This window comes from Anopheles coluzzii, chromosome 3 (genome assembly GCF_943734685.1).
Source record: "Anopheles coluzzii chromosome 3, AcolN3, whole genome shotgun sequence".
Taxonomy (NCBI): domain Eukaryota; kingdom Metazoa; phylum Arthropoda; class Insecta; order Diptera; family Culicidae; genus Anopheles; species Anopheles coluzzii.
The window spans coordinates 36,693,802-36,717,460 of NC_064671.1; the positions used below are offsets into that span (position 1 = coordinate 36,693,802).

At 47.9% G+C, this 23,659-nt stretch overlaps 4 protein-coding genes across 5 annotated transcripts in view; 2 read left to right on the forward strand and 2 right to left on the reverse strand.

Moving 5' to 3' along the window:
* The first annotated feature begins 249 nt into the window (after positions 1–249).
* LOC120955735 (serine/threonine-protein kinase ATM) lies at positions 250–19,298 on the forward strand. Of its 2 annotated transcripts, none has more exons than XM_040376847.2 (18): positions 250–379; positions 9,418–9,946; positions 10,011–10,240; positions 10,325–10,684; positions 10,758–10,891; positions 10,950–12,499; positions 12,563–13,087; positions 13,162–13,439; positions 13,501–14,448; positions 14,512–14,754; positions 14,820–14,973; positions 15,049–15,341; positions 15,418–15,539; positions 15,599–17,000; positions 17,072–17,607; positions 17,673–18,315; positions 18,391–18,761; positions 18,830–19,298. In XM_040376847.2, exons 2-18 carry the CDS (start codon positions 9,454–9,456, stop codon positions 19,206–19,208), a joined length of 8,661 nt encoding a protein of 2,886 aa, XP_040232781.2. In that variant the 5' UTR covers positions 250–379; positions 9,418–9,453; the 3' UTR covers positions 19,209–19,298. The 2 variants fall into 2 exon arrangements, with proteins under 2 accessions (XP_040232781.2, XP_040232782.2); XM_040376848.2 differs by lacking the exon at positions 250–379 and adding an exon at positions 9,214–9,354.
* On the forward strand, positions 3,702–9,123 carry LOC120955736 (protein PAT1 homolog 1). Its single transcript, XM_040376850.2, has one exon. The coding sequence runs from the start codon at positions 4,255–4,257 to the stop codon at positions 7,348–7,350; it is 3,096 nt and encodes a 1,031-aa protein (XP_040232784.2). The 5' UTR covers positions 3,702–4,254; the 3' UTR covers positions 7,351–9,123.
* LOC120955738 (estradiol 17-beta-dehydrogenase 8) lies at positions 19,228–20,504 on the reverse strand. The gene is made up of 3 exons (XM_040376853.2): positions 20,347–20,504; positions 19,628–20,242; positions 19,228–19,562 (listed from the first exon to the last, which is right to left on the reverse strand). The coding sequence occupies exons 1-3, from the start codon at positions 20,384–20,386 to the stop codon at positions 19,480–19,482; spliced, it is 738 nt and encodes a 245-aa protein (XP_040232787.1). The 5' UTR covers positions 20,387–20,504; the 3' UTR covers positions 19,228–19,479.
* Positions 20,505–21,150: 646 nt separating this feature from the next.
* The window catches only part of LOC120959389 (uncharacterized), a 29,697-nt gene continuing 27,188 nt past the window's right edge, over positions 21,151–23,659 (reverse strand). The window contains exons 6-7 of the mRNA XM_040382698.2: positions 22,914–23,598; positions 21,151–22,851 (exon numbers count right to left, since the gene is read on the reverse strand). Of these exons, the coding sequence (XP_040238632.2) occupies positions 22,610–22,851; positions 22,914–23,598 (927 nt within the window). The 3' untranslated portion in view covers positions 21,151–22,609. The remainder of the gene's footprint in view (positions 22,852–22,913; positions 23,599–23,659) is intronic.

Sequence of the window (23,659 nt, forward strand, 5' to 3'; positions counted from 1 at the left end):
TTTATTAGAATAAACATGTTTATCCAATATTTACCACGTGTTGGCAGCTCCGATCGAGTAAAATCCCGAAAGATTCGCGGTGAATTTTTCCTTCTTTTTGCAAGATCCGAGCGAAACTCCAAACGAAACTAAAATGACTTTTGGTAAACAAAACCGAATGTAACCTAATTTCTAGACCTTCAACGGTGTGTCATTTTTCAAATTTCAAATCATATTAGACGTGTTTCAGGAGTTGACAGCGCGCGCCGATCTCTGGAACTTGTCATATCGTGTACCGTTCGTGTTTTTGTTTGTATCGTAGTTCTGCGAAAAGAAAGCAACCGAGGAATTGTGTTTCTTTGAAAATTAATTGCCCCCCAGCATCGGTTAGAACGACACGGTATGTAAATTAGCTTCTTTCGGAATGGGGCTTAGAGTAAAATGTAAAATATGTATGCACTTCAACAGTATTGTTCGGGATACACGGAAGGTTCTTGTGTTAGTTTAGTTGTTTTGTACATTGTAGGCTGAAAATTTGCGCCTTCCTCCTTCATATTATGGCACAAAATACCACGTCAGGTAAGAATTGTGTTTGCTAATGCATTTTTCGGGTGAATTACATGCATATAGGCCACTTGCCTGCCTCCTCGGCACAGTAAAATCCGGTGACCTTGACAAAGAAGCCGCTATTGTTTTGATAAAAAAAATCGGCCCGTTTTCTCGCGAATGCCGGTACACACACTGCAAACCCGCAAAGCAAAAACTGGATTTTGACCTCCCGTATAACATGGCGAGGGTTTTTGACGTTGGGATTTCGCTGCATATCGCTCATTTTCTCTACCCTGCCTTTTTTTTTTTTTTTTTTTTTTTTTTTTTTTTTTTTTTTTTTGTTAACGAAGAGTGAGCATATTCCATCCCCCTCTCCGACTCACCCAACTCGGCCGGTACGCTTGTGGTGCGTATTACTTCATGCGGAGTCGTGTTTGCGGTTGCACCCTGGGTCACGACGCATCTTCTGCGGCGATCTGGTCTGATGATTCTGCTTATTACGCTGCTTTCCGTGGTGCGACGCGGTCCCTTTGGTCCTATCGCCCACGCTTCGGGTGGGCAATGGGGGGTCGGCATCGTTGGTCACCACTCCAAGCACGTAAGGCAGTTCTCCTGAAACGAGATTTGGATAGAGGAAACAAGAAAAAGGAGAAAGAGATAGAAGAAAGCTGAAAATAGATGAGAGAAGAGAAAAAGAAAGCTGGAAAGAAACGAAAATAAATAAAAGATTAATAACTTTCCAGCTTACGGTGGCCCTTGCGGTGCGGGTTGTTGCCGTGCCGCATGGCCTGAGGGACCACCATTTGCGTCCCTCGCCCGCCGTCTGGCCCGCCTGCGTCGCCTTGCCGTTGGTGGACGCTCAACATCCCATCTCGCTTGCGTCTCTACCCTGCCTTTACTTGCCAATAGTGCTCGTTTCAAAGTGAGCTTGCCCCCTCCTCCCCCTTCCCCTTTCACTTCGAACGCTCATTATGTGGGAGGCTCTTTTTCATACAATTTGTATGTAAAGTGAAACAATTGGTTCCAGGTCAAGAAAAGTGCAGTTATATAGGGAATATATGCATCACAATCATACTGAACTCCTCCAAGTGACAACTGTAATTCATTGACAAATTCTAATACGGACGTCACACGAGGCGTAAACTCAAAAAGTTTACGCTTGATTTGTATGGGAGAGCGTAAACTTCCTGTCAAAAGATTTCAGGGTTGTATGGCTGAAATTCAGTTTACGCCAAAGTTTACGCTTCGTCTGACGTCCGTATAAGAATCGAAATGTTCGCCTTTATGATAAGTACATCAAGAATCCATTCTAAAATATACCTCACACTTACAAAACACACACGTTTCATACATTTCCACGGCAAATCTTGCCCACTTCCACGGCCGAAGCCGAAGATCCTCCAATATTGTTGAATAAGAAGTAAGCAAATTCAGAAATCAAACAGGAAGACATTTCCTCACCTGCTCCACCTGTAAATAAGCGCAGTAAAACTCTCAGCTCCGCTATCTGATCAGAAAAGAGTTTTCGGGATATAGAGTGGACGATCCACCGGCTTGTTTCGATTGTTGCATGACTTCGTGAGTTTTGGACAGGCAGTGTGCGTTACTGTGTCACCTTCCTAACACTTTTCCTCCACACTCATAACTATTTTGGAAATAGTTTTATATTTAACGATTCTTAGTATTAAAACTCTCGAAATGATCACGATGTCTTATTGGGAACAAAAATGAAATGGTTCGTTATACGAGATTTTACTCGTTAAGATGGGTAATTGTAGAAATTTAGAGATTTGCTCGTTGTGCGAAAATCTCATTATAAGGGGTACTCGTTATGAGGGGTCCACCGTTTTTTTTTTTAACTTATTTGAGTTCCATCTACACCTACGCTTGTTTATAGCTACGTAACCATCAAACGTTAATGCATGCGAATGGCCTCGTCAGAGCTGGCACGAAATAAATACTGTCTGAAGTCACTGGTTGAACTTAGATTCCCTGCCAACTATTGAATATGTGCTTTTTAGATGGCACGTTTTTCCATACAAAAAAAGTCTGAAATTTTTCTCGGCAAGCCTTGAGAATTTTGTGAATTTTTCAAAAACCGGTTTTCCCATACAAGCGCATGCTTTTTAATTGAACTGTCAGCCAACTATCGAGCTAAAAAGCATGCCAACTAAAAAGCTTGCAACTATTGAATTCTGATTGTACGTTCATAAAAGCACCGTTAAAAGTTCACATCCGACTTTTCCCGATTCTCTCAACGTCAAGATCACCCTCAAATAAGACTGTTCATAAAAAGCCACCAGCGGATCAGCTGATGTGATAGCGGAACATGTACAGTAAGAATTGAAGAATTGGACAATAGTTGAACGCTTTTTAGTTGGCATGCTTTTTAGATGAACGGCCTCAGCACAATTTTTCGATCGAAAAAATTCGATAGGCGCTCACGTAAAACTGACAGTATAACTATTTCTTTTATACCCCTACATGAAGTTGGCCCCCCAGGTAAACAATTTTTAAAATAATTTATAAATAATTTTTTATCAGCCAAAATATTGAAAAAGAACCAAAACATTTACCAACTTGCTTTAACATAACGTTTTTCAAAAACATCAACCTTGATTTATGGCATTTTTTTGATATTCGATAATTTCCGCAGCTCAATGCGTCGCGGATTTTGCCCCATACAAAGCGGAACGATCGAATTTTTGTAGCATAGTTCATTTTGCTCGTGAGTGTCATGGTATACCAGTTTTCAAAAAGACCAGTAAAATGAACACCTTGGCGGCGAAATGAGTGTCAAATGACACCAAAATGACAGCCGGATCTATCGAATTTTTTCGATCGAAAAATTGTGCTGAGGCCGGAATGCTCGATTGTTGGCTGACAAGCATGCGTTTGTATCGAAAACTCGGTTTTTGAAAATTTCACAAAAATCTCATGGCTTGCCGAGAAAAATTTCAGACTTTTTTTGTATGGAAAAACGGGCCAACTAAAAAGCACATATTCAATAGTTGGCAGGGAATCGAAGTTCAACCAGTGAGTTCAGACTGTACGAGCAAGTGAGACGACGGAGCGAATATATTAAATGGCACACACATGAAATATAGGCCCCGTGAGGTCAATGAGGGGGGAGGTGGAGGAGTGTGTTAATTTTATTGGCCATTTAATTTTGCCCACCAACACAATCGTACATCAGTGCGAGCTTTTTGGCGACCTTCTTGAACCCTCAAAAACCGTCATAACAACTTACAAAAAGCATCGCCAGCGAGGGAAAATCGCACAGATTTGGAGCGTTGGCGATCTCGCAAAAACCGGTTTTTGGCCTGCGGGCACCGCGTTTATAACGCCCACGTTCAGCACTTCGGCAGTGGCGGTCGCGTTTGACAGTTTGTGTCGTCGGTTGTCATTTATTTGTTGGTTCGATGGATACAGCAGGAAAAGGATTTTCTGTCGATGCACAAGTGTTTCACCATCGCAACTAGCGTAGATGTGATTGTTTTTTGCCAAAGGATTTAGTGCTTTCGGATTCAGTAATGATCGGAAAGCTAGCAAAACGAAAGTAATAGTTCAACCGTAGCAGTGACGCGGCTGTTGTGCAGTTTCGACCCCAAAACCGAATGCCCGAACCAGTTTTGCTGTGTGGTGTGGTGGTGGTGCTGGATGGAAAACTGTGATTTGTGTTGCACGCCTTAACCGTTCGTACGGATGCAGTGCTAAAGCCCAGTGATGGATTCCTTTTTCGGCTTCGATACCAGTCTGCCGGGTGAGAACGACGAGGAGGAGGAGGAGGAGGAAGCTCGCCGATTCTTCCAGGCAGCGCCGCGGCGCACCGCCGAACTGCATTCGCCGCTGCAGCGGCGCCGATGCAAAGAAGACATCTCGGACGAGGAAGAGTATGACGCCCTGAATGACGAAACGTTCGGTGCGGCGGACAAGGGCGACTGGGAGGACATCCACGAGCATCTCGTGCGGCTGGAAAGTGGCAGGAATGGGGGGCGAACCGGTTCCTTCCTTGGGGAGGATGAGGACGACGGGGGCAGCAGCAGTGTCGATCTGCTGTTTGACGACTACGAGCTGGATCTGCAGCTATCGAAGCTTAATCTCTTCTATAGCAACAACAATCACGGCAACAACAACAACAACAGCGAGAGCGGCCGTAGCAGTGTGGTGGCCCAAAGCATTGGCGATGAGTTCGCGAGCAAGCTACGGCTGGATCCGAGCATCTGGGGCAGCCCGGCGAAGGTACCGGCTCCGGTGCAGCCACCGTACAGCGAGTATAGGCCCAGCGGTACGCCATTTTCTGCCCTGCCACCACAGCAGAGCGCCTTTCGACCACCGGAACTGGCGCATCCGATCGGGGGAGGTAGCCTGCCGCCAAAACCGCCTCCCTCACTGCCACCGGGCTTGTTTCCACCCATGAAGATGCTGTCAGTGGAGGACATTGAACGAACCATCATCCAGCATCAGCATCAGCAAAATCAGCATCAAAGTATGCTGCAAAAGCAAATGTCACAGCAGCAGCAGCAGCAACAACAACAACACCAACTCCATTACCATCACAACCAATTTCACCAGCAGCAGCAGACACTGCAACCATTCCGCACACCGGCACCGGTCCCGGCCCAACCACCACCACCAGTGAAAGCTCGCGAACATTTCACACCCGCCAAGGAGGTAAAGAGTATGCAGCCGCCGATCCCGATGATCTCCTCGCCAGTAGCAGCACCACCGTTACGGGTACCACCGGCGCTGCTCACCCCGCCGCCCTCGCTGCTGGGCGCCCGAAACGCCGGTCCCGCTGCCCTGTTCCCGCCTGGACCGTCGCAGCCACCACCGCCGGCACCTCCGCCTCCCATGCTGAACAACGCGAACCGTCTTCCGCTTGGTTTGCTGCCGTACAACATGCTAGCCGCCCGACCATACTCGACGCCAATCAACAACCTGGCGATGCATCCAGCATTCCCGCAGCGCTGCTCGTACGGTTCCCCGCTGCAAGGGTTTCTGGGTGGCCCCGGCCCCGTACAGATGGGTCCGCCACCGCCGCTACCTCCCCGCCATCCGGGACCAGCGCCGGGTGGGCCGCCGCCCTTTTTGATGCAGCGCAGCCCGACGCCCCTGCCGACGAACCAGTTCAACCAGCGGCTGGTGCAGGAAATTCAACAAAACCATCCGCTGCTCGCGTTCAACCGACAGCTCGCTGCGGCCAGCACGCTCAGCGTTTGCGGCAATGGCGTGAACAAAGCAGCCCCGCTAGTAGCCCTGCCAAGGGCGGGTTTTATGAAGCAGCAGCACCATTTCCAGCAGCAGCAGCAGCAACGATCCCGAGTAGGCAATGGAATGCCATCGAGCACTGCAGGCGGCGGGCAGCCAGAGGAGCGCGATGAGTACGCAAACATGATGAGCAATCGCGACAAGCAGTGGCTAATCGGGATACAGCTGACGCAGCTCAACTCGGACGCGCCCTACTTTAACGATTACTATTTCACCGTGTACAAGCAGCGGCTGGCAGCGGCGAAGGGCGAGGGCGATAATCGGATCTATCGCGAAAATCAGCTCAACCATCCGTTCACCCAGCCGAAGGAGCATGCGCAGCTGCTGTTACTATCGCTGCTGTCGAAGAACGGCAAGAGCGGACTGCTCGGCACGAACCGGGAACGTCGCAGTTCCGAATCCCGCTCGAACCCGAACGGCGGTAGCGAGGGAAAGGATGGCTCAGCGCCGGCGGGTGGTGGTCGAGCGTATACCCCGCTCCAGTTTCAAAATTCGCTCGGCAAGCTGCAGTGCGGTAGTGTGATAGCGCCGCGAAAGCTCATCGACGCCGACGTGATGGGCAGCGACCAGCTGAATGGAAATGGTGTGCCGGCACTTGAACCGCCGCCCGCCGCTATCCAGCGCAAAGCTCGCCATGTGCTGCTGCTCATCGAGACGCTGTACAAGCTGGTGCTCAAGCTGGAAGATCTCGGCAATCCCGTTGCGATCGAAGCGATGAAAGCGCTGCGCGAAAAGAAAATGCGCGAGCGAACCAGCAGCACCGGCAGCGGCAGCGGTGTGGCGTGTTTGCCAGAAGCGGGCGTCAAGATTGGTTCAAACGACGGTTCCACGATTGCGTCGCTATCGAGCGATTCCGCGCCGAGTGAGCCGCTCGAGCCGGAAGAGTCGTACGACGAGCTGGCCGGGTCGCTCGTAGCGCAGCTTTCGCAAGACAAAATCACCTCCATACTGGGCGTGCGCAAGGGGCGCATACTGCTGCGCCGCTCGTTGGCCGTCCTGCACGAGCATCCGGGCCGGTGGATGCTGTGGGGCATGATCTTCGTCGCGCTGCCCTCCCTGCCGCGGAAGGATCGGGACGATGCGGACGGGCTGCTGCTGACGCTGTTCGGTGAGTTCGAGCGCCAGCTGCGGTACGGCACGATCAAGGAGCTGCTGCTGGTGGCGAAAACGATCGGCACTGCCGGCAAGGTGATGCAGTGCATCGTCAGCAGCAAGTTCCTGCTCTCCTGCATCATCACGATCATCTTTCAGATGGAGATGTTCTGTGGCAAGAACCCGTCCGCGCTGCTGAAAGCTTCCGAGGATGGCTGGTGGGTATCGTTCCTCGGGGACGTGAACCGCATTGTGAAGGAAAGCGTGGGACCGATCCGCAGCAGCAGCATTACGATCAACCCGGACAACAACATCGTCCGTACGCTGATCGTGCACTTTGCGCGGTTCGGCACGCGGGTCGATGGGACGGAGCTGCTGAACTTCATTACCGACAATGGGAACGGCAAGCCCAAGTCGGGTAGGAAACAGTCACTGCAAGAGCCAGGCGTTGCCAAGTGAAGATAATGCGTTTAACCTTGTGGAGCAAGGAGAAGTGGGGCGAACAAATCCGTTTTTTACCGTTCCCCTCTTTGCAGGATAAAGATGGTAGTGTTACGCGCGCACAATGCAACGCATTGATAATTAATCCGAATTGGTAATTTAATGATAGTCACGTAAGATGATTTAACCAACAAATCCCGTTAATGTCGATACTAAGCTTCGGTTTTTTTTAAATTTAATTTAATTGCTCTCAATCTGCTTTTCAATAAGCGAAATATTGCGATATTACCATATACATTTTAATGTGAAAATCTAGAGAAGACTAGTTTTTAGCCTAACACACACAAACACACACAACCTCACACTTGTAAAGTGTGGCAAGGGAAGAACTGATACTGAGTTGTCGATGATCATTTAATGTTACTTATTTATTAGGCTTTGCGTATGTAAGACACACGTGTGTGTGTAAAAGGGTAGCGTAAACTGAATTGCGTATACTCTGTCACACGCCGAAATGAATATATTCCATGCTCCTCTCCATATAAACCCCTGTGAACCGAATGGTATCGTTAGATATTGCTTTTGCAAACCGTGTTATATAGTCATTTAAGTTTGGGCACGACCTATAAAGCCCCCCCTCTTACCTCCCCGGTTAGGTTATTAGGTTATCCGCATGTCGTGCTCGTGCTGATATTTAATTTCGCCCATAGTGTTTCGCGCAAACAGAGCACGTGCGGTTTGAATAGGATTGCGAATCGATCGAATCGAACTCTTTAGTGTAGTGTAAGTTAGTTAACTGGCCAAGGATGACAGTCTCGATGTGTACAATGTGGCAGGGTTTTCCCCAGGCGTTCTCATAGCTGTGGGACACTTTATTGACTCTTTCTTAAGTAAAATGTAACGGGAATTGGACTCTATATCACCCTTGTTGGACATATCCAATAGGAATTTCCAACGAACCTTTCCAAAAAGGGTGCAATAGAGTCCAATTTCCGTCATGTGAAGTTCACTTCCCAATTAGAAAGAGTCAAGGAGTAGTGTCTCATAACTATGAGAACCCTTGGAAAATCCTGTAAACTGCATTTGAACCACTTTGTCACATCCATCCGCGCTCTACACAATTAAGCTTCATGTGCAATAAGGAATGGGAAGAGTAGCAACACACTGTAAACACTGTCCGTACCCGCTGACGGCACTATAAAACGAAACATTAAACACACATTCGTCTCTTCATTCAGTACTACCTAAATCTATAGATACATAATTTTATAGTTGAGTGCATTTACCTGAACTTGTTTTTAGACTAATCTTTCGATAGCTCCTTTTTTCACGTGTCCGTTGGTGTTTATCACTCACTGAACTTCTTTACACGATTACTTCTTTCCTTTTCAAATGTACCAGCTAGATGTACTATGGCACTGCAATCACTTTTCGGAAAACTTAAATCCTATTACACTACTCACTTGAATTGCTTTCATTTCTCTACCTACTTTCCAATATAAGAACGGTTAAAAACATGTGAAGAGAGCCAACATGCCAAGAAAGCTGTGTAAATGAGCATTTTAGGCTATAATCTTGAACATAAACTTAAACACTGAGCAGCATAAAAAAACTGCAATTGAGTTAAACTATCCATGTAAAAGCTCTGTAATTAAAAAGCAATTAAGCGCAAATTCCGAAACATGCGATAGAGAAAATGTGTCTAAGAAAAATGAACAAAAAAAAGGAGATATCCACGATGGAATTGTCGAAAAAGAACAAACAAATAAATCGAACTAATTTTTTTTTGGGTTTCTTTTGTTATGATGCTTATGAACGCGAGCAAAATGGGTCGTTAGTTTTTGTGTTTTTTAGCGTAGAATTATGGTGCAATATCACAATATTAAAGGAGGATTTGTTGTGATCATAGCAACATCGCTAGTTTAAACGAAGTGTAGTAGGCTTTATTGAAATAGAGAATACATTAGTCTGCATTTTCTTTTCGTACGAACAAGAAGTTCCAACAGGATTTACGGAAAGAAGGTTAAAAGGAGATAAGGGTTATTTTATATAAATTCTAAATTATGTTTTTAACTTTCTTTACAGATACAACTTGAAACAAACCACGCCCCACGAACCACGATGGCCTCTTCCTCGTCCAGCAGCAGCAGCAGCAGAATGTCGGTGATGGACCGCGACCTCTGTCTGCTGCTGGTGGAGATGGCGTCCGAGAAGGTTACCGTGCGGCAGAAGGCGTTCAACAAGATGAGCACCATCCTGAACAACCGGGAGGACGACTTTCTCGACTACATGGCATCGGATGCGTTCGAGACGCAGTGGTGCGCGGTGCTGGATGCGGCTTACCACGGTATGCAGATGCAGAGCTACGCCAATACGGCCCAGGTGCAGAGCAAGAACCACGACTACGTCGTGGTGCTGCACAAGCTCGTTGAGCTGGCGATGGATCGGGATGCGCCGCAGCTACCGCACAGCCAGCTGATCGGATGCTTTGTGCGCGCGATCAACGATCAAGCGATGCGGGACAGTTTTGGTGTGTGCTTTCTGCACGTGCTGAACAAGTTCGTGCTGTGCTCCAAGTGGTGCCTAACGCCTGTGAGCTACGAGCACTGGAAAGGTAAGCAGATGGGTGAAAAGGTTGATTTACTTTATTTAGTATTAAACGGGGATTTTTTTTGCAGAAATTCTTGACTGCTGTTTCGTGATGCTGGATTCAGCGCACGTACCAAAGCACCTGGCGGCCAACTGTCTCTCGCTGGCTGTGGTGAAATTTTTAGCCAACTGCTCGATGCAAACACTGCTGGCGGACTATTTGAGTCGGCTGATTGTTCACCTGCGCCAGGTGGTAAACGAGAAGAAAAGTAACGTTTTATGCGATCTGATAAATATCGCTTTGTACATAACAGAAGCGGTAAGTAGCGTTTAACACCATCCGGCGTGAGTTTTTTCCGTTTCAAAGCTAAATCTAATCACACTTTGATTGCGCCATGCGCAGATAGCGGTGGATTGTAAGACAAAGATCATTGAATTCTTGGAGTCACTCGTACCATGCACGGTGAAAATTTACAAGGAAGCAAACTTGCGCAAGGAACAGAAAGCGCCACTGTTCCGGCTGATGCATCTGTCGCTGATAATGTTATACCCGGGTGGAAAATCTCATACCCATGCGAAACCACTGACCCGAGACGGTGTGCAGCAGGTCGAGGACGATGAAGCGCGAAGGAAAACGTTGCGCGAATATCATTACATACTGACGAGTGAAATGAAGGCACGGGATCAGAGTTCGTTCTTTGGCTCGAATGAGGCCCCTTTTGCTGATGGTTTCATTGACTTTGCCGCCCGGTTGTGTTATACGGTAAGACTATTTGAGTTTTTTTCTGCATTTTTAAAGGGAAAATTGCTACTTCTTACTCATCCCTTTTTCAAAGGTGTACTGGAACGAGGATAATTGGAAGGAATCTAGCGGCGAAGAAACGGCCGCAAAACGGAACAAACAGTTTAACAAACTGCAAAGCATCATGGAGATGGTCGGTACTGCTCCAAATCAGCTTAATTTGCGTTGGTACGATCACGCTTCCTTTTTCATGTAGAAAAGATCATTAATAAACATTTTCCTCCAGGTTGTACATCCTTTCTGCGGTTCTAGACAGATATGAGGCAGCACTTACTAGCGACGACTATGCGCAACTGTTGCAACTGTTGTGCAATGTGCAACCGAGCCTACAATCGCCGCACGAGCATGATGCTTTCTACCAGTGCTGTTCCGTGCTGCTCGCGTTCGAACAAAAGTCAACCCATCGATCGTTGAACACAGCGGCGGCCAGCGGTGAATCGATTGGCGAGCTTTGGGCCAAAATGATAGCCGCTGCGTTCCGTGCCTGCACCAACACCGCCGCAAGAACGTGCGCTAAATCCAATCTCCTGCTGCAGCTATTGATTCGCCATCGAAAGTATCCGAACGTCGGTTTCCTTAACGGCACCGTGCTGGAAGCCTTTTACACCTATGCCGTGGAGAAGACGAACCTTAACGTCGGCACGGTGCTGTCCATCCTGGAGACGGTGGGCAACGCCGAGTGTCTCGGCAGTGTCGACGGTGTGCTGACCAAGCTGCTCAACTATATCTATCCGCAGACGCGCGAAACACAGTCGAAAGCAATACTGCACGCAAAGGAGCGGCTGAGCGCAAAGACGCTGGCACGCATTTCGATCCTTTGCGTGGTGACTACACGTTGCGCAATGGATGAGACAGAGCGGCACACATACGCCGGAGTGCACGATACCTTTTACCGGGAGCGAGACGGGCAGTTGCAAACGCTCGAGCAAAGACTTCGTTACCATAGTTTAGAGGAATTGTTAGCGTTGGAGCAGCACAAAAAGGAAGGCATTGATGCGGAATCACCGTGCAGCGCACGAATCTCGTACAACATAAACGAACCACTGTTTTTGCGCCTTTGTGAGGTAGTAAGCTTCGACAAGCATATCCTGCCCGATGGGAATGATTTTCTAGCCGATGGATTGGCATGCATCTGCGACGATTTGGAGCTGTACCTGGAGATGCTCAACATTTTGCTGCTGCACGCCGCGTACGATGAGCACCAGTGCACCAGGAGCCCGCTGTACAAAAAGGTTCTGCTCAAGTTCGACCTACTAAACGGTGGATTTGAACGGCTGTTGAAAAACGATGCAGCCTCCACGCTAAATCTCATCAAAACCAGGAACCTTGCCGAGCGATTGTTGGCCATCTTTCGTGGCCCTTACCATCCGTCGGTAAGGAAGCTGCTGCAGCAAACCGAACACACGTTCATTATGCGATGGGCAATCGGGCAGATCAGTCTGAAGGAGGGGGAGGATTCGCAGTGCGTGACCGTGTTGCAGCCGGATAAACTGGCCACGGAAGAGCAACTGCAGCGATGTTTCCTCCACGTCGTAGCGGAATATCTGCAGTACGAAGGGCCAAGCCTGAACGAGGCTCACGAGCTGCTGGATCGGTTGGAACTGAATGTGTTCAGTAGTTTGGATTTGTTCTATCTGTTTGATCTGTGTCGAATACTGCTGGCGCAACCTTCCCATGAGGTGGTGGCCGTATGGGTACTGAGAAACCTGGTAGATGTGTGCAAAAACCACTACACCAATCCTGACATTACGGAGCAGATTATCGATCTGTACGGTGGTAAGTTAATTGTAGCTGTGATCAACTGAACTCTCTTCTCAAATTGTGCTTAATCCGTTTCAGCTTTAACCGCCTTCGTGAGCCCGTACGAAGACATGATCCGCAACGTAACGATCGTGCTGTACTCGTTCGTAAAACAGTGCGCCAAACACACGTACTCTACCGAGCTGCAGGTGAAGATACTGGCGCAGGTGAAGTATCTGCTTCGCGCTTACCCGCAGCACATTCGTACGCCAACGCACCAGAGCATCTACAACGGATTGGTGCCGTTGCTGAGCAGCCCAAGCTATCGCATCAAGCTGGAAGCGGTCAGGAATATTCTGCACTTCATGCAGCTCGAATGGTCACATCCTGACCTTTCGTCGGTTCCGTGCAGCTTTTACGAGTTTCAGCTGCATCTGTACGATCAAATTCAGTTCGAGGAGCTACTAGCGACCGACGGTGGGATGGACATGAACGATGAGAGAATGAACGTGATTAGCGGCTGCCTTCAGCTGCTGTTGGGCATCTTTCGCATTAGCTTCATGCTGCGCCGGCGCGCGTTGTGCGATTTTGTGCTGCTCGTTCAGTTGGGAAACGTAAACGATGGTAAGAGTTGTTTCAGCAATAGCTAACAATTAAAGTTTAATTATTGTATAATCATATTTTTGTCCTTCTTCTAGACAAAATGGCAAACACCATACGGCTTATGCGCACCTCCAGCGATGTCGACTTCAGCCAGCTGCTTCAAGCTAACCTGGACACCGTTCTCGAGCTGTGGCTAACCAAAGGGAATCGGTTGCTGCATTTCCCGTTCCGTCTAGCGGGAAAGATCGCCACGATTGAAGAGTTTATACAACTGTTCAAGAAAAACATTTCCTTCGTCATACTCTGCATGCAGCCGGAACGGTTCGAGCAGTTCTGCAAATCGATTGGCGTACAGCAGGCAGAAATGGTGAAGGTATGTTTTCGTTTGCATGAATTTAAAATGATAAATGACCAATTTTCCATTTCATTACCAGAGTATACTGCCGAAATGTGTTTCGTTCCTTCTGCCCAAGTACGCCAAATGTGAAGGGATTGCGCCCAAGTATGATGCAATGGCTAGTCGGATGCACAAAGCACTTGCCCCTATAATAAGCACGGTAGATCTTAAAGATTACGTGTCGGAAATTATCAAACATCTCACCCACCGATTGAACGATCACGTCGAGCTGGGCAAGCTGTTGGAGCAGGACCTGCCAAGCTGCTTCGTTGCCGATCTGTCGCTTAGCAAAGCCACTTACTCGACGGCGCTCGAGCACCTGAAACAGTCGGTATGGGGATCGCAATCGTTCAAGTACACGCTGCTGAGCAATTTGTGTCTAAAAAACAGCTCACCAATTGAACGCACCCTAACGGATGTCAAACGCTGGCTTTGGGCGGCTGATGAACCGGAGCAGAAAATGGTACATCTCTTCCAGTACACGGTGTTCCTCGACCATCTGAAAGAGTACATCGGACAGCAGAAGGAACGCGCGTTCAAACCCTATCTCGTGCGAGATATGGTGTATTTCCTGTGCCACTTGTTGTCCTCCTTTCCCGCCCTACGACTTGCCACGCTCAACAGCTTCGGGCGATTCCTGGAGCACGTGGTCGCATCTAGCGATGCGTGCGAGCTGCTCTCGGAACATTTGCACTTCATAGTGTCATCATTGCTGGAGGTGGAAAATGTCGATCCGGCATCGGAGATTTCTCAAAAATCGCTAACCCTGCTACGGTTTCTGATCTTACAACACTCTGCCGCGTTTGCGGGTGCGATCGGTAAGCTGAATTATCTACCAAAGGACGAACGATTCGATCAGCTGCGGCTTGCTATATCGCGCCAAAAAACGACCGGACAAGAAAATGTGCTGCCCAGGGAAGAAATCGCGGCGCTGATTGAGTTGCCCAATTTACGATACGAAGATTTGGCTGCGCTGAAGATTGTGGTAAGTTTTTGCTGTATTTTGAGTGACTTGGAAGTTATATAATTATTAATTTTTTTATTGTAGCTCACCACCAAAAAGAAAGATCTAAAATTGTTGTGCGATGAGCTGAGCGAGCAAAACGCATCGTCGGGCGCTAATGGGGAAAGCGTGCTTCATCGGTTAGTCTACACTTTGCTGGAAGTTGTGCGCAGCTCCCCGTTCGACAAGCGATCGATGGAAGCTCTCCGATGTTTGGGTGAAATAGGACCGATCGATCTGGGAACAATGCTGTTAAAATCCGACGCAGAAACGATTGCATACGATACGGTACTGTTTTAAAGCCCTCTGCAGTAGCAATATCAGTTTAACTTTAAATTTCTATCTCCCTTTAGATCAACAACTCGAAGGAAGCAATCGAACGATGTGCTGCCGTGCTGCTGAGCGAATTGAACGAGCTGCTAACGAACAGAAACGTTCCGGTTGCAAATTACGCCTCACAGGTTTGCTACAAAATGTTGTACGGAAAAACATTCCATGCTTTGGCGGGTGAGATTCTAAACAAAATTGCATATAGAAATCCATTTTAAATCTTAACTTCGATCATATTCGTATCTCTAACAGCCAAACTACCAACACTGCACCCATTTTTGGGAACTTCTGCGGAAGAGATCAAACTCTTCACTCGTACCACCGGACGCAGTTTGTCGTTGTGGCCAATGCTCGCCAACGAACGGATCGAGTATAGCGCTTTCGTGCAGCAGCTGTCAGCCGCGTTGCTGTCATTTTTGGGAAATACGATGCTTAAAAAGCTGGCCGAACAGGAAACGGCATTCGCCGAGAAGCTTGTCCCTATGCTGGTACAGATAACGATAAAGCAATTCGAAGAGTCAATCATCGATAGCATCGGCAGCTTTGTAAGTGCTCTTGTTGCACAGTAATAGATGCCACGGAAGATAAAGATAAATTTGAATATATTTTCCTTTTTTGCAGATTAATGAGTTTTTCAACAAGTTCGCTGCCATTCAGAATGAGGCTCACAATATTTTCAATGACCCGAAAGCTATCCAACTGATGCTTACCATTGTGGAATGTGTTCGGATACATAATCAATGGTAAGTGTAATTTAAAGATTTTTGTTAATAATTTTCCTAAAAAATAATGTTTTTAATAGTTTTCCACAGTACAAAATTGCCGTTAACTATCTACGAATCGCACAAGCGTCTCAATTCTGTCAGGCACACTTTAAAGCCATCCTGTACGGTGACCTCTGGTACCGGGAGGAAGAGGAGCAAGGCAAGCATGATGCTAAACGGCATCCGGAACTGCTAAACATAATGAAATCGTGCCATTTGGCGGTAGGTGTAAACGATGCAGTAAAATCATTCCTCAACCCAATCCAGGAACGGATGGAATATTACCGTTTAGAGCAGAATTACGCCAGATGCTTGGTAATGCAAGATGCAAGCTCATCGTGGTCGCAAGATAGCGCCCTGGACAGTGCGGGCACACAGAATGCCATCTTGCAAACACTGAAAGACTCGTCACTGTACGGTTTGGCTAGATCGTTACATGTCGCACCGCAAATGATTGATTACGAGTGTGCCTGGCGGCTGTCCGACTGGAATGTACTAGTCGACACGGACGGTGGTGTTGGTCCCAATATCCCGAAGAGAGCACCGGCAGCCGGCTCGAGCGCTCTGCTCCTACAGTCGCGATCCTTCGAGCGAGCGCATTACAAAGCGCTCAAGTGTTTGCAGCTGCGCGATGAACTCGCGGTGGAAAGTGCGATCGTGGCAGCGCAGCGTGCCGTTAGCGAGCTGTTCAAGCTTACCAGCATCGAATCCACCAAACACATCTACCACGGGCTGTGCCGGTTGCGTATGCTGCAGCAGATCGAAGACTTCGGTGAGGTACACTTCTCCAGACAGATCGACTGCGAGCAGGACCTGCTGAACCGGTGGAGGGAACAGGACGAGCTGCCGCACAGCGAGTTCACGCTGCTGGAAACGATCCTTTCCCAGCGGCTGTCCATCTTCAGCACGGCCGGGATTCGTGCGAAACGTAAATGGGTACCGCCGGCAGTGTACAGCACGCTGCTGCTGCTGATCCACGAATCGCGCCTGCGAGGCTTCGTGGACTGTGCGGTACGGAATGTGGTGCTGATCGGGAAGCAGGAGCTGCCGGCCAACGTGCAGTCGGTGGTGATGCTGGAAAATGCACAGCTCAACTGGAGTGCCGGCCAGCCGGTGCTGGCGAAGGAGCTGGCGTGGGAAGTAATGAACAGCACTAAGTACACTGATCCGATGGTGAAGGGAGTGGCGTGTCGCCTTTACGGTGAGTTCCTCGCGGAGGGCCACTCGCAGGAGATCAAGTCGCTATGCTCGGACTACTTTCAACAAGCGGAAAAGTGTGTCCAGTTTGTGTTGTCGCGACAGACGGCGGCGGCAGCGGCCGGTAGCGAACAGAAAACATCGCCCGGGAACGTTCCCGCCAGCCATCGTTGCTTCGAAGTGGATCGTAATTTCACCGTGCAGCACACCGTCGCGAAGTACGCGGATCGTGAGTTTGTGCGGGTAGGTTGAGGAGCATTTCAATGTTAAATGGGGTAAACTAAAAGAAACATTTACTCCTTCCTTTCCTGCAGCTCACCAAATTCATCCGCTCTCAGGAGTGGGAGGCACGGAAAACGAATCTCGCCCGCATGGAGGTCGAGCTGGTCCGCCTGAGGGAGGAAACGCAACGTGCCACCGATCAGCGGCGCAAGGATCTTGGCCGTTCGCTTCACTTTATGCAGAAAAACTTGCAGCGCGACAAGAAAGCGGCCGAAGAGGTGGAACAGAATCGCTGGGACTACTTGAATCTGGCACTGTGCTATTATCTGATGTACGCGAAACAGAGCACGATCGTGAGCGACATGGTGATATTTAGGATCATGTCGCTGTGGCTGAACAATCAGGAAAATACGAGCGCAAAGGAGTTGATCGAAGAGTCGCTGCTTACCATTCCTTCGTACAAGTTTATTGCCGTTTTACCGCAGCTTACACCGCGCGTCGGGATGGACAGTGGGGTCGGTGCGCTGGTGCAGAAAGCTTTGATAAGATGCGCCCTGGACCATCCCCATCACACGCTTCCGTTTGTGTTTGCGCAGCTGCATGCGTATAAAGATCAGCCGGATCATGAGTAAGTGTTGGTTAATTATAGTGTAAGAACATATTCATTTTAAATGCATTTTAAAACATTTCAAGAACTCCCACCAACGATAACCGTTTAATGGGTGTGCGGGAGGTGTACAAAAAGCTGCGCAAAGAGCCAACGCTCGAGCAAATGCTGCACCAAACCGAGAGAATGAATCTCGCCCTGATCGAACTGGCCAACAAAACGCTCTCCAACAGTCCCTCCTTCCGGGAGTACACCATGACGAAACGTGATCCGCTCGGGCAGCTGGAAGGCTTGGATCTCATCCACTGTCCAACGGTGGAGCTGCCCGTCCTAAAGACCGGCAACTATCGCACACACATCGTAGGCATCAGGCGTTGGGATGCGAAGGTGATCGGTGTCGGTGGAATTAATGCGCCGAAAAAGCTTGCCTGCCTTTGCCTGAACGGTACGAAACGGACGCAGCTGCTCAAGGGGAAGGATGATATGCGCCAGGATGCGGTAATGCAGCAGGTGTTCGGTATAATGAACATACTGCTGCGCCACGATAAGGAAACGGCGCACCGGAAGCTGTCCGTGCGCACGTACAAGGTGGTACCGCTGTCGCGGCAAAGCGGCATACTGGAATGGTGCAACAACACGATGCCGATCGGTGCGTGGCTGCTTACCGGGCATGCCAAGTATCGGCCGCAGGACCTGGAACCGACAGCGGCGCGGAAAAAGTTTTCCAATGTATGCACACGCTGTTGAGTGCGTTTTTTTTGTTTGAATATTAACGATGTTGAAAAATTCTCCTCTTTTCCTCAGAACGCGGTGGCCGGCATGACGTTGCCGAAGAAACTGAAAAATTATGAAGAAATCTGTGACAAAATTCGGCCCGTCTTTCGGCACTACTTTCTCGAGCAGTACCTGAAGCCGGGCGTGTGGTTCGAGCGGCAGCAGAACTACATCAAAAGCGTGGCCGCCAGTTCGATGATCGGGTACGTGCTGGGCATCGGCGATCGGCACGTGCAGAACATCCTGATCGACAAGCTAACAGGGGAGGTGATCCATATCGATTTTGGCATCGCGTTCGAGATGGGGAAAAATCTGCCCACCCCGGAGACCGTCCCGTTCCGCTTGACACGTGACATTGTGGATGGCATGGGGATTAGCGGTGTTGAGGGTGTTTTCCGCAAGTAAGCACATGTTCGTTGGTAAAGTATGCATCTATTAAACCAAACACTCTTTCCCCACTGCTTTCCAGATCGTGCGAGAAAACGCTGGAAGTGTTGCGGAACAATCAGACGGTGATCCTCGCCATCCTGGAGGTGCTGCTGTACGATCCGCTCTACTCGTGGAACGTGCTGTCGAACAAGAAAGCAAACCGTCGGCAACAGCAAGCCTTCCTTTCGCCTTCGGGTGACGCTGATGAGGCCGATGGAGCGGTCGGTGGCCTGCCGATGGATGCGGCCAATATCAATGTGACGGCCGAGCGTACGTTGATGCAGGTGGAAGAGAAGCTGCTTGGCCAGGAGGACAACAAGTACATCTCCGTCGATGGGCAGGTGCAAATGCTAATCTTCAACGCGATGAACAAGCGCAACCTCTGTCAGGTGTTTGCGGGATGGCAACCGTACCTGTGAGCAAGTGAGTGTGTGGGACTTTACGGTGATAGCGTTATCTTTTATTTAATTTCTTTTCGTTTTCTACATACATGTATCACATGCATATGACACGATGAGTTGCAAAATGTTGTTAGAAAATTTTGAGAAAAAACCACTTCAATCATTCTCAATATTAAATGCACAATTGAGGGAGGTAGTATGGTTTTGTACGAGGTAGCTTTGAGCTGTAACACCTGTATCATCCTTTTGAGCCGTAATATTGGGCGGAAGATGGACCATTTCAATTCGTCTATCCGCCAGTGACTTCGATCGAGGTACCGTTTACGTAGCTGCTCTTTTCCGATGCCAGAAAGGCTGCTACCTCCGCAATTTCTGCAAACAAATATTTTAAATTTAGTCTAATCTAATTCCAATTGCCCAAAGAACACTTATCATACCTTCCGGATTTCCAAAGCGCCGCAAGGCACATTGCATGATGATCATATCTTTCACCTTCTGCGGCACCGTCCCCGTCATCGGCGTGTGGATGAACCCGGGCACGATCGCATTCACCCGGATGTTGTACCGGCCGAACTCGCGTGCCACCACCTTGGTCATCGCTTCCACCCCGGCCTTGCTCGGAGAATAGTTCGACTGTCCGATGTTGCCGGTGCGGGCAACGATCGACGACACGTTCACCATCGACCCGGCCAGCTCGTGCTCGATCATGGCCCGGCCGAAACGTTGCAGCACCAACCACGTACCCTTCAGGTTCACGTTGATCACCGCATCAAAGTCGGACTCGGGCATCTTCAGCAGGAAGTTATCGCGGGTAATACCGGCCGAATTAACGACCACCGTCGGTGGGCGCTTGTACCGGCCAATCACTTCCTTCAGCACGGCATCAACACTGTCGCCGGACGAGACGTCCATCTCGTAGGCCGCATTGTCGCCCGCCGTGAGCGATGCGATCGTTTCCTGGGCCGCCTGTACGTTACGATCGACCGCTACAACGATCGCTCCATCGCGTGCCAACAGTTTGGTTGTCGCACGGCCAATTCCAGAACCGGCACCTGGTTTACGTAATAGTTGGTCCGGTGTTTTGGTGTTGAAGAGTTAACTTATGTTACTAACAAACTGCTAACTAAGGACACGTTTCACGAACCACCATACTTACCGGTCACAAGGGCTAGCTTTCCTGCTAAAGGAGTGGCCATACTTGCGGAGCAGATGAAGGGCAAGGTTAAAGTAAGATTAAAACAAATTAAAAACTAAGCGTAGATGACAACCGGAGGGGAATATGCTATCGCTCCCGCGGCAGCATATCAAAACAAACGAAACGCACATACAAACACAGTCATGCTATAAACATCTGATGATGGTAGACGGTGTGAAGGAATTATAGCAACATAAGAAAGGGAAAGTTTGTTGATTTTTGTTATTAAATCATTATGCTTTAACATTATGAGAGTGATGATTTTTTTAAATAATATTTTTTATATTATTTCTATTTTTTATAAATTATGTTCGATTTTAAATGTAATTTACTAGCAAAACAGAGGTACAGGGTGGTCCATTCTGATTTTGTTTTGTCTAAGCGTTCACTCGTTTTATTATTTTATTATTTTAAACATCTTTTTTACACAAGTTCTTCGTTCTTTCTTCATTTTAAAAATATCTTAATATCTTTTGATTACATAAGGACCTAACACTTTTTCACGATTTATTAGATTGTATTTTCAAATTTTAATATAATTTTAATATTTTATTCACAATTTCTGATATTATGATTAGCAATTGTTTATGCTATTTTTTTTAATAATTCGAGTGTTTTAAATCATAATATAACCCTTTTTTAAATAACTTGGGAAGAAATAGTACAACTGTTTTCAATTAATTCATATAATCCGTTTGTTTCTTAAAAATATTGTTTGATTGCTCTCTGTTTTTTAATACAAACAAAGTACAAAGTCTTCTTATTTTTCTTCTATTTGGCGCAAACTTCTACGTGGACATGCCGCCCTATAGAGACTTTTGGGACTTGCTTAGTATCAGTGATCTCAGTGAATCTGTAATTTTGTTAAAATGAAAGTAATTGTGAACCATAAATGGATTTTCTTTAATTGCATTGGTTGTGGAATATAGAGCTGCGTATAAAGAGCTAGGTGAAATCGGGATTTGAATTCATGATGGAGACAGATTGTTCATGCGTACGATCTGACACGATTTTATTCCCATTAATGTTTCAATATAGCTCTGTAATAATGTTACAATTATTTTTATCTATATTCAAAATCATCCCCCAAAGATGGACAAGAAAAAAGAAAAGAAAAATAAATGATGAAGATTGTTCTATTTCCATCCAAACGGTGATGCAAAAAAGTGCAATATGCTTGTATAAGCCACTATAACTGTGTAAGTCGTTAGGCGAAGAAAATGCAAATTATCTTCTTGAGAATCTCTCTCTATCTCTTGTTGGCCTGCTCACGATAGAGCACGTCGATGTGTCATGGCCCGGTCAACAATCATTCTCCAGGATGCTCGGTCCCTGACTGCAGCCTCCCATCCATGTAGACACCCGATCTCGGTCAGGTCTCGCTTCACCTGGTCTAGCCATGGAGTTCGTTGTGCTCCCCTGCGCCTTATACTGAACAGAGGATCGCTGTCGAACACCTTCGTGGTGGGGCATGGATCCGGCATCCTCATGACATGCCCTAGCCATCGTATTCTGTCAGCCTTCGCCACCGTCAGGATGCTCGGTTCGCCGTACAGCTCAGCAAGCTCGTGGCTCATCCTTCTCCTCCACGCTCCATGCTCGAACAAACCGCCAAAGATGGTCCGGAGGATGCATCGCTCAAAAACGCCCAGAGCGTTTGCATCCTCCGCTCGGATGGTCCAGGATTAGTGTCCGTAGAGGACCACCGGGCGAATCAATGTGGGATATATCTCACATTTCGTGCGGGCTCGAAGTCTTCTGGATCTCAGCAGTCGGTGAAGCTCATAGTAAGCTCGATTCCCCTGCACAATGCGTCTCCGGACTTAAGAATCTCTACTGTTTATAATTATTATTGTATTGTTTAACCCTTTTTCTTTTCTAAAATGTTTGAAACATATGAATATTTATTATTTTAATTTGTTTACTTCGGCTCTGTTTGGATTATATTTTATTAATGTTTTGTCTATCTTCTTCTCTGGCGTATTCATTTACCCTTAATCACAACTTTAGCGGTTTGCGGTTAATGAATAAACAAACGTCTCTTTTAGCTGGATTGTAATCACATTTCGTACTGTCTTTATTATGATTGGCTTTCTGTGGCTTAATAGTTGTACTTACACTTAAGACCAACGTAAGCCTAATAATTTTTTAAAGCTGTTTAACGTATACTATGCTATGCTATTGCTTCATAGCATGATAGTAAGTCCTATCGTATGGGATGCTTTCAGGCTTCATGCACCAAGCTTGAGCCCATACCGGGCGTGTTGTGGTTCCGTTGACTTAACGGTACAGTCATGAGCTCGTCCGCTACGTTCTCTTTACTCATCCTTAGTTGCGTTTCCAGATCCATCTGCCGGTGTAGCAGCTGTTGATACGCTCCCACGCTCCACGCCACCGTACCGATCACTAGCAAAGCAATCAGAGCACCCGCTCCCAGACCACCGATCAGCAACCAATGCATTGATTCTGTAATAGATCATGCGTGAAAATGAGTAAACTATCCCATCACCTGCTCAACATCTCCTCACCTTCAACCACAATGTACCACGTTTTGGTGGCCCTACCCAAACGGCTTCTACCGACACATCGGTAAGTGGCTCGAGTTTCGTCCTCATCGAGCGCCACGCGCACGAAATGTCCCTGCGCATGCCGCAGGTGCGCATCGTTCTTAAACCACACAATGTCGGGCGAAGGCGTACCGTCGATGTCACACTCGAGCCGTACCGCATCGCCGTCCGCGATCGTTACGTTCACCGAATCATTCACACTCACAACGTGCGGTTTCGAGGGATACTGGATCGATAGATTGAGCGTGCTGCGGACCCGTGTCCCATTCTTGTGGTGACCTTCACAAACTACCTCGTTCTGTGAGTCGTTTGTGATGTGCGCCAGGTACGTTATCGTCCACGCGTAGCCGAGCTGTTCCCCGGCGAGATGAAAGCTACTTCCACCGTGATGGATAGTGAGCTGGTTGGTGAAGTTGTAAACGTCCGCCTGGCACGTTATGTTCACGGTGTCATCGTACAGCACCACATCGGTGGGCGATTCGATACGGAACTGCATTGGCTCGTGGAAATTGCGCACAAACAGTAACGTTTCGATCGAGGAAGATCCTTCACCGTTCGATGCCCGGCAGGACACGATGCCGGGCTTTAGTACCGGCCAGGAAGGGATGATCACCTCAAAGATGGTGGTGTGGTTGAAGGGTGAGAGCTGATGAGCGAGGCAAACATTAAAGAGTATTTTTAGAATTCAAATATCCGTTTAATTCAGA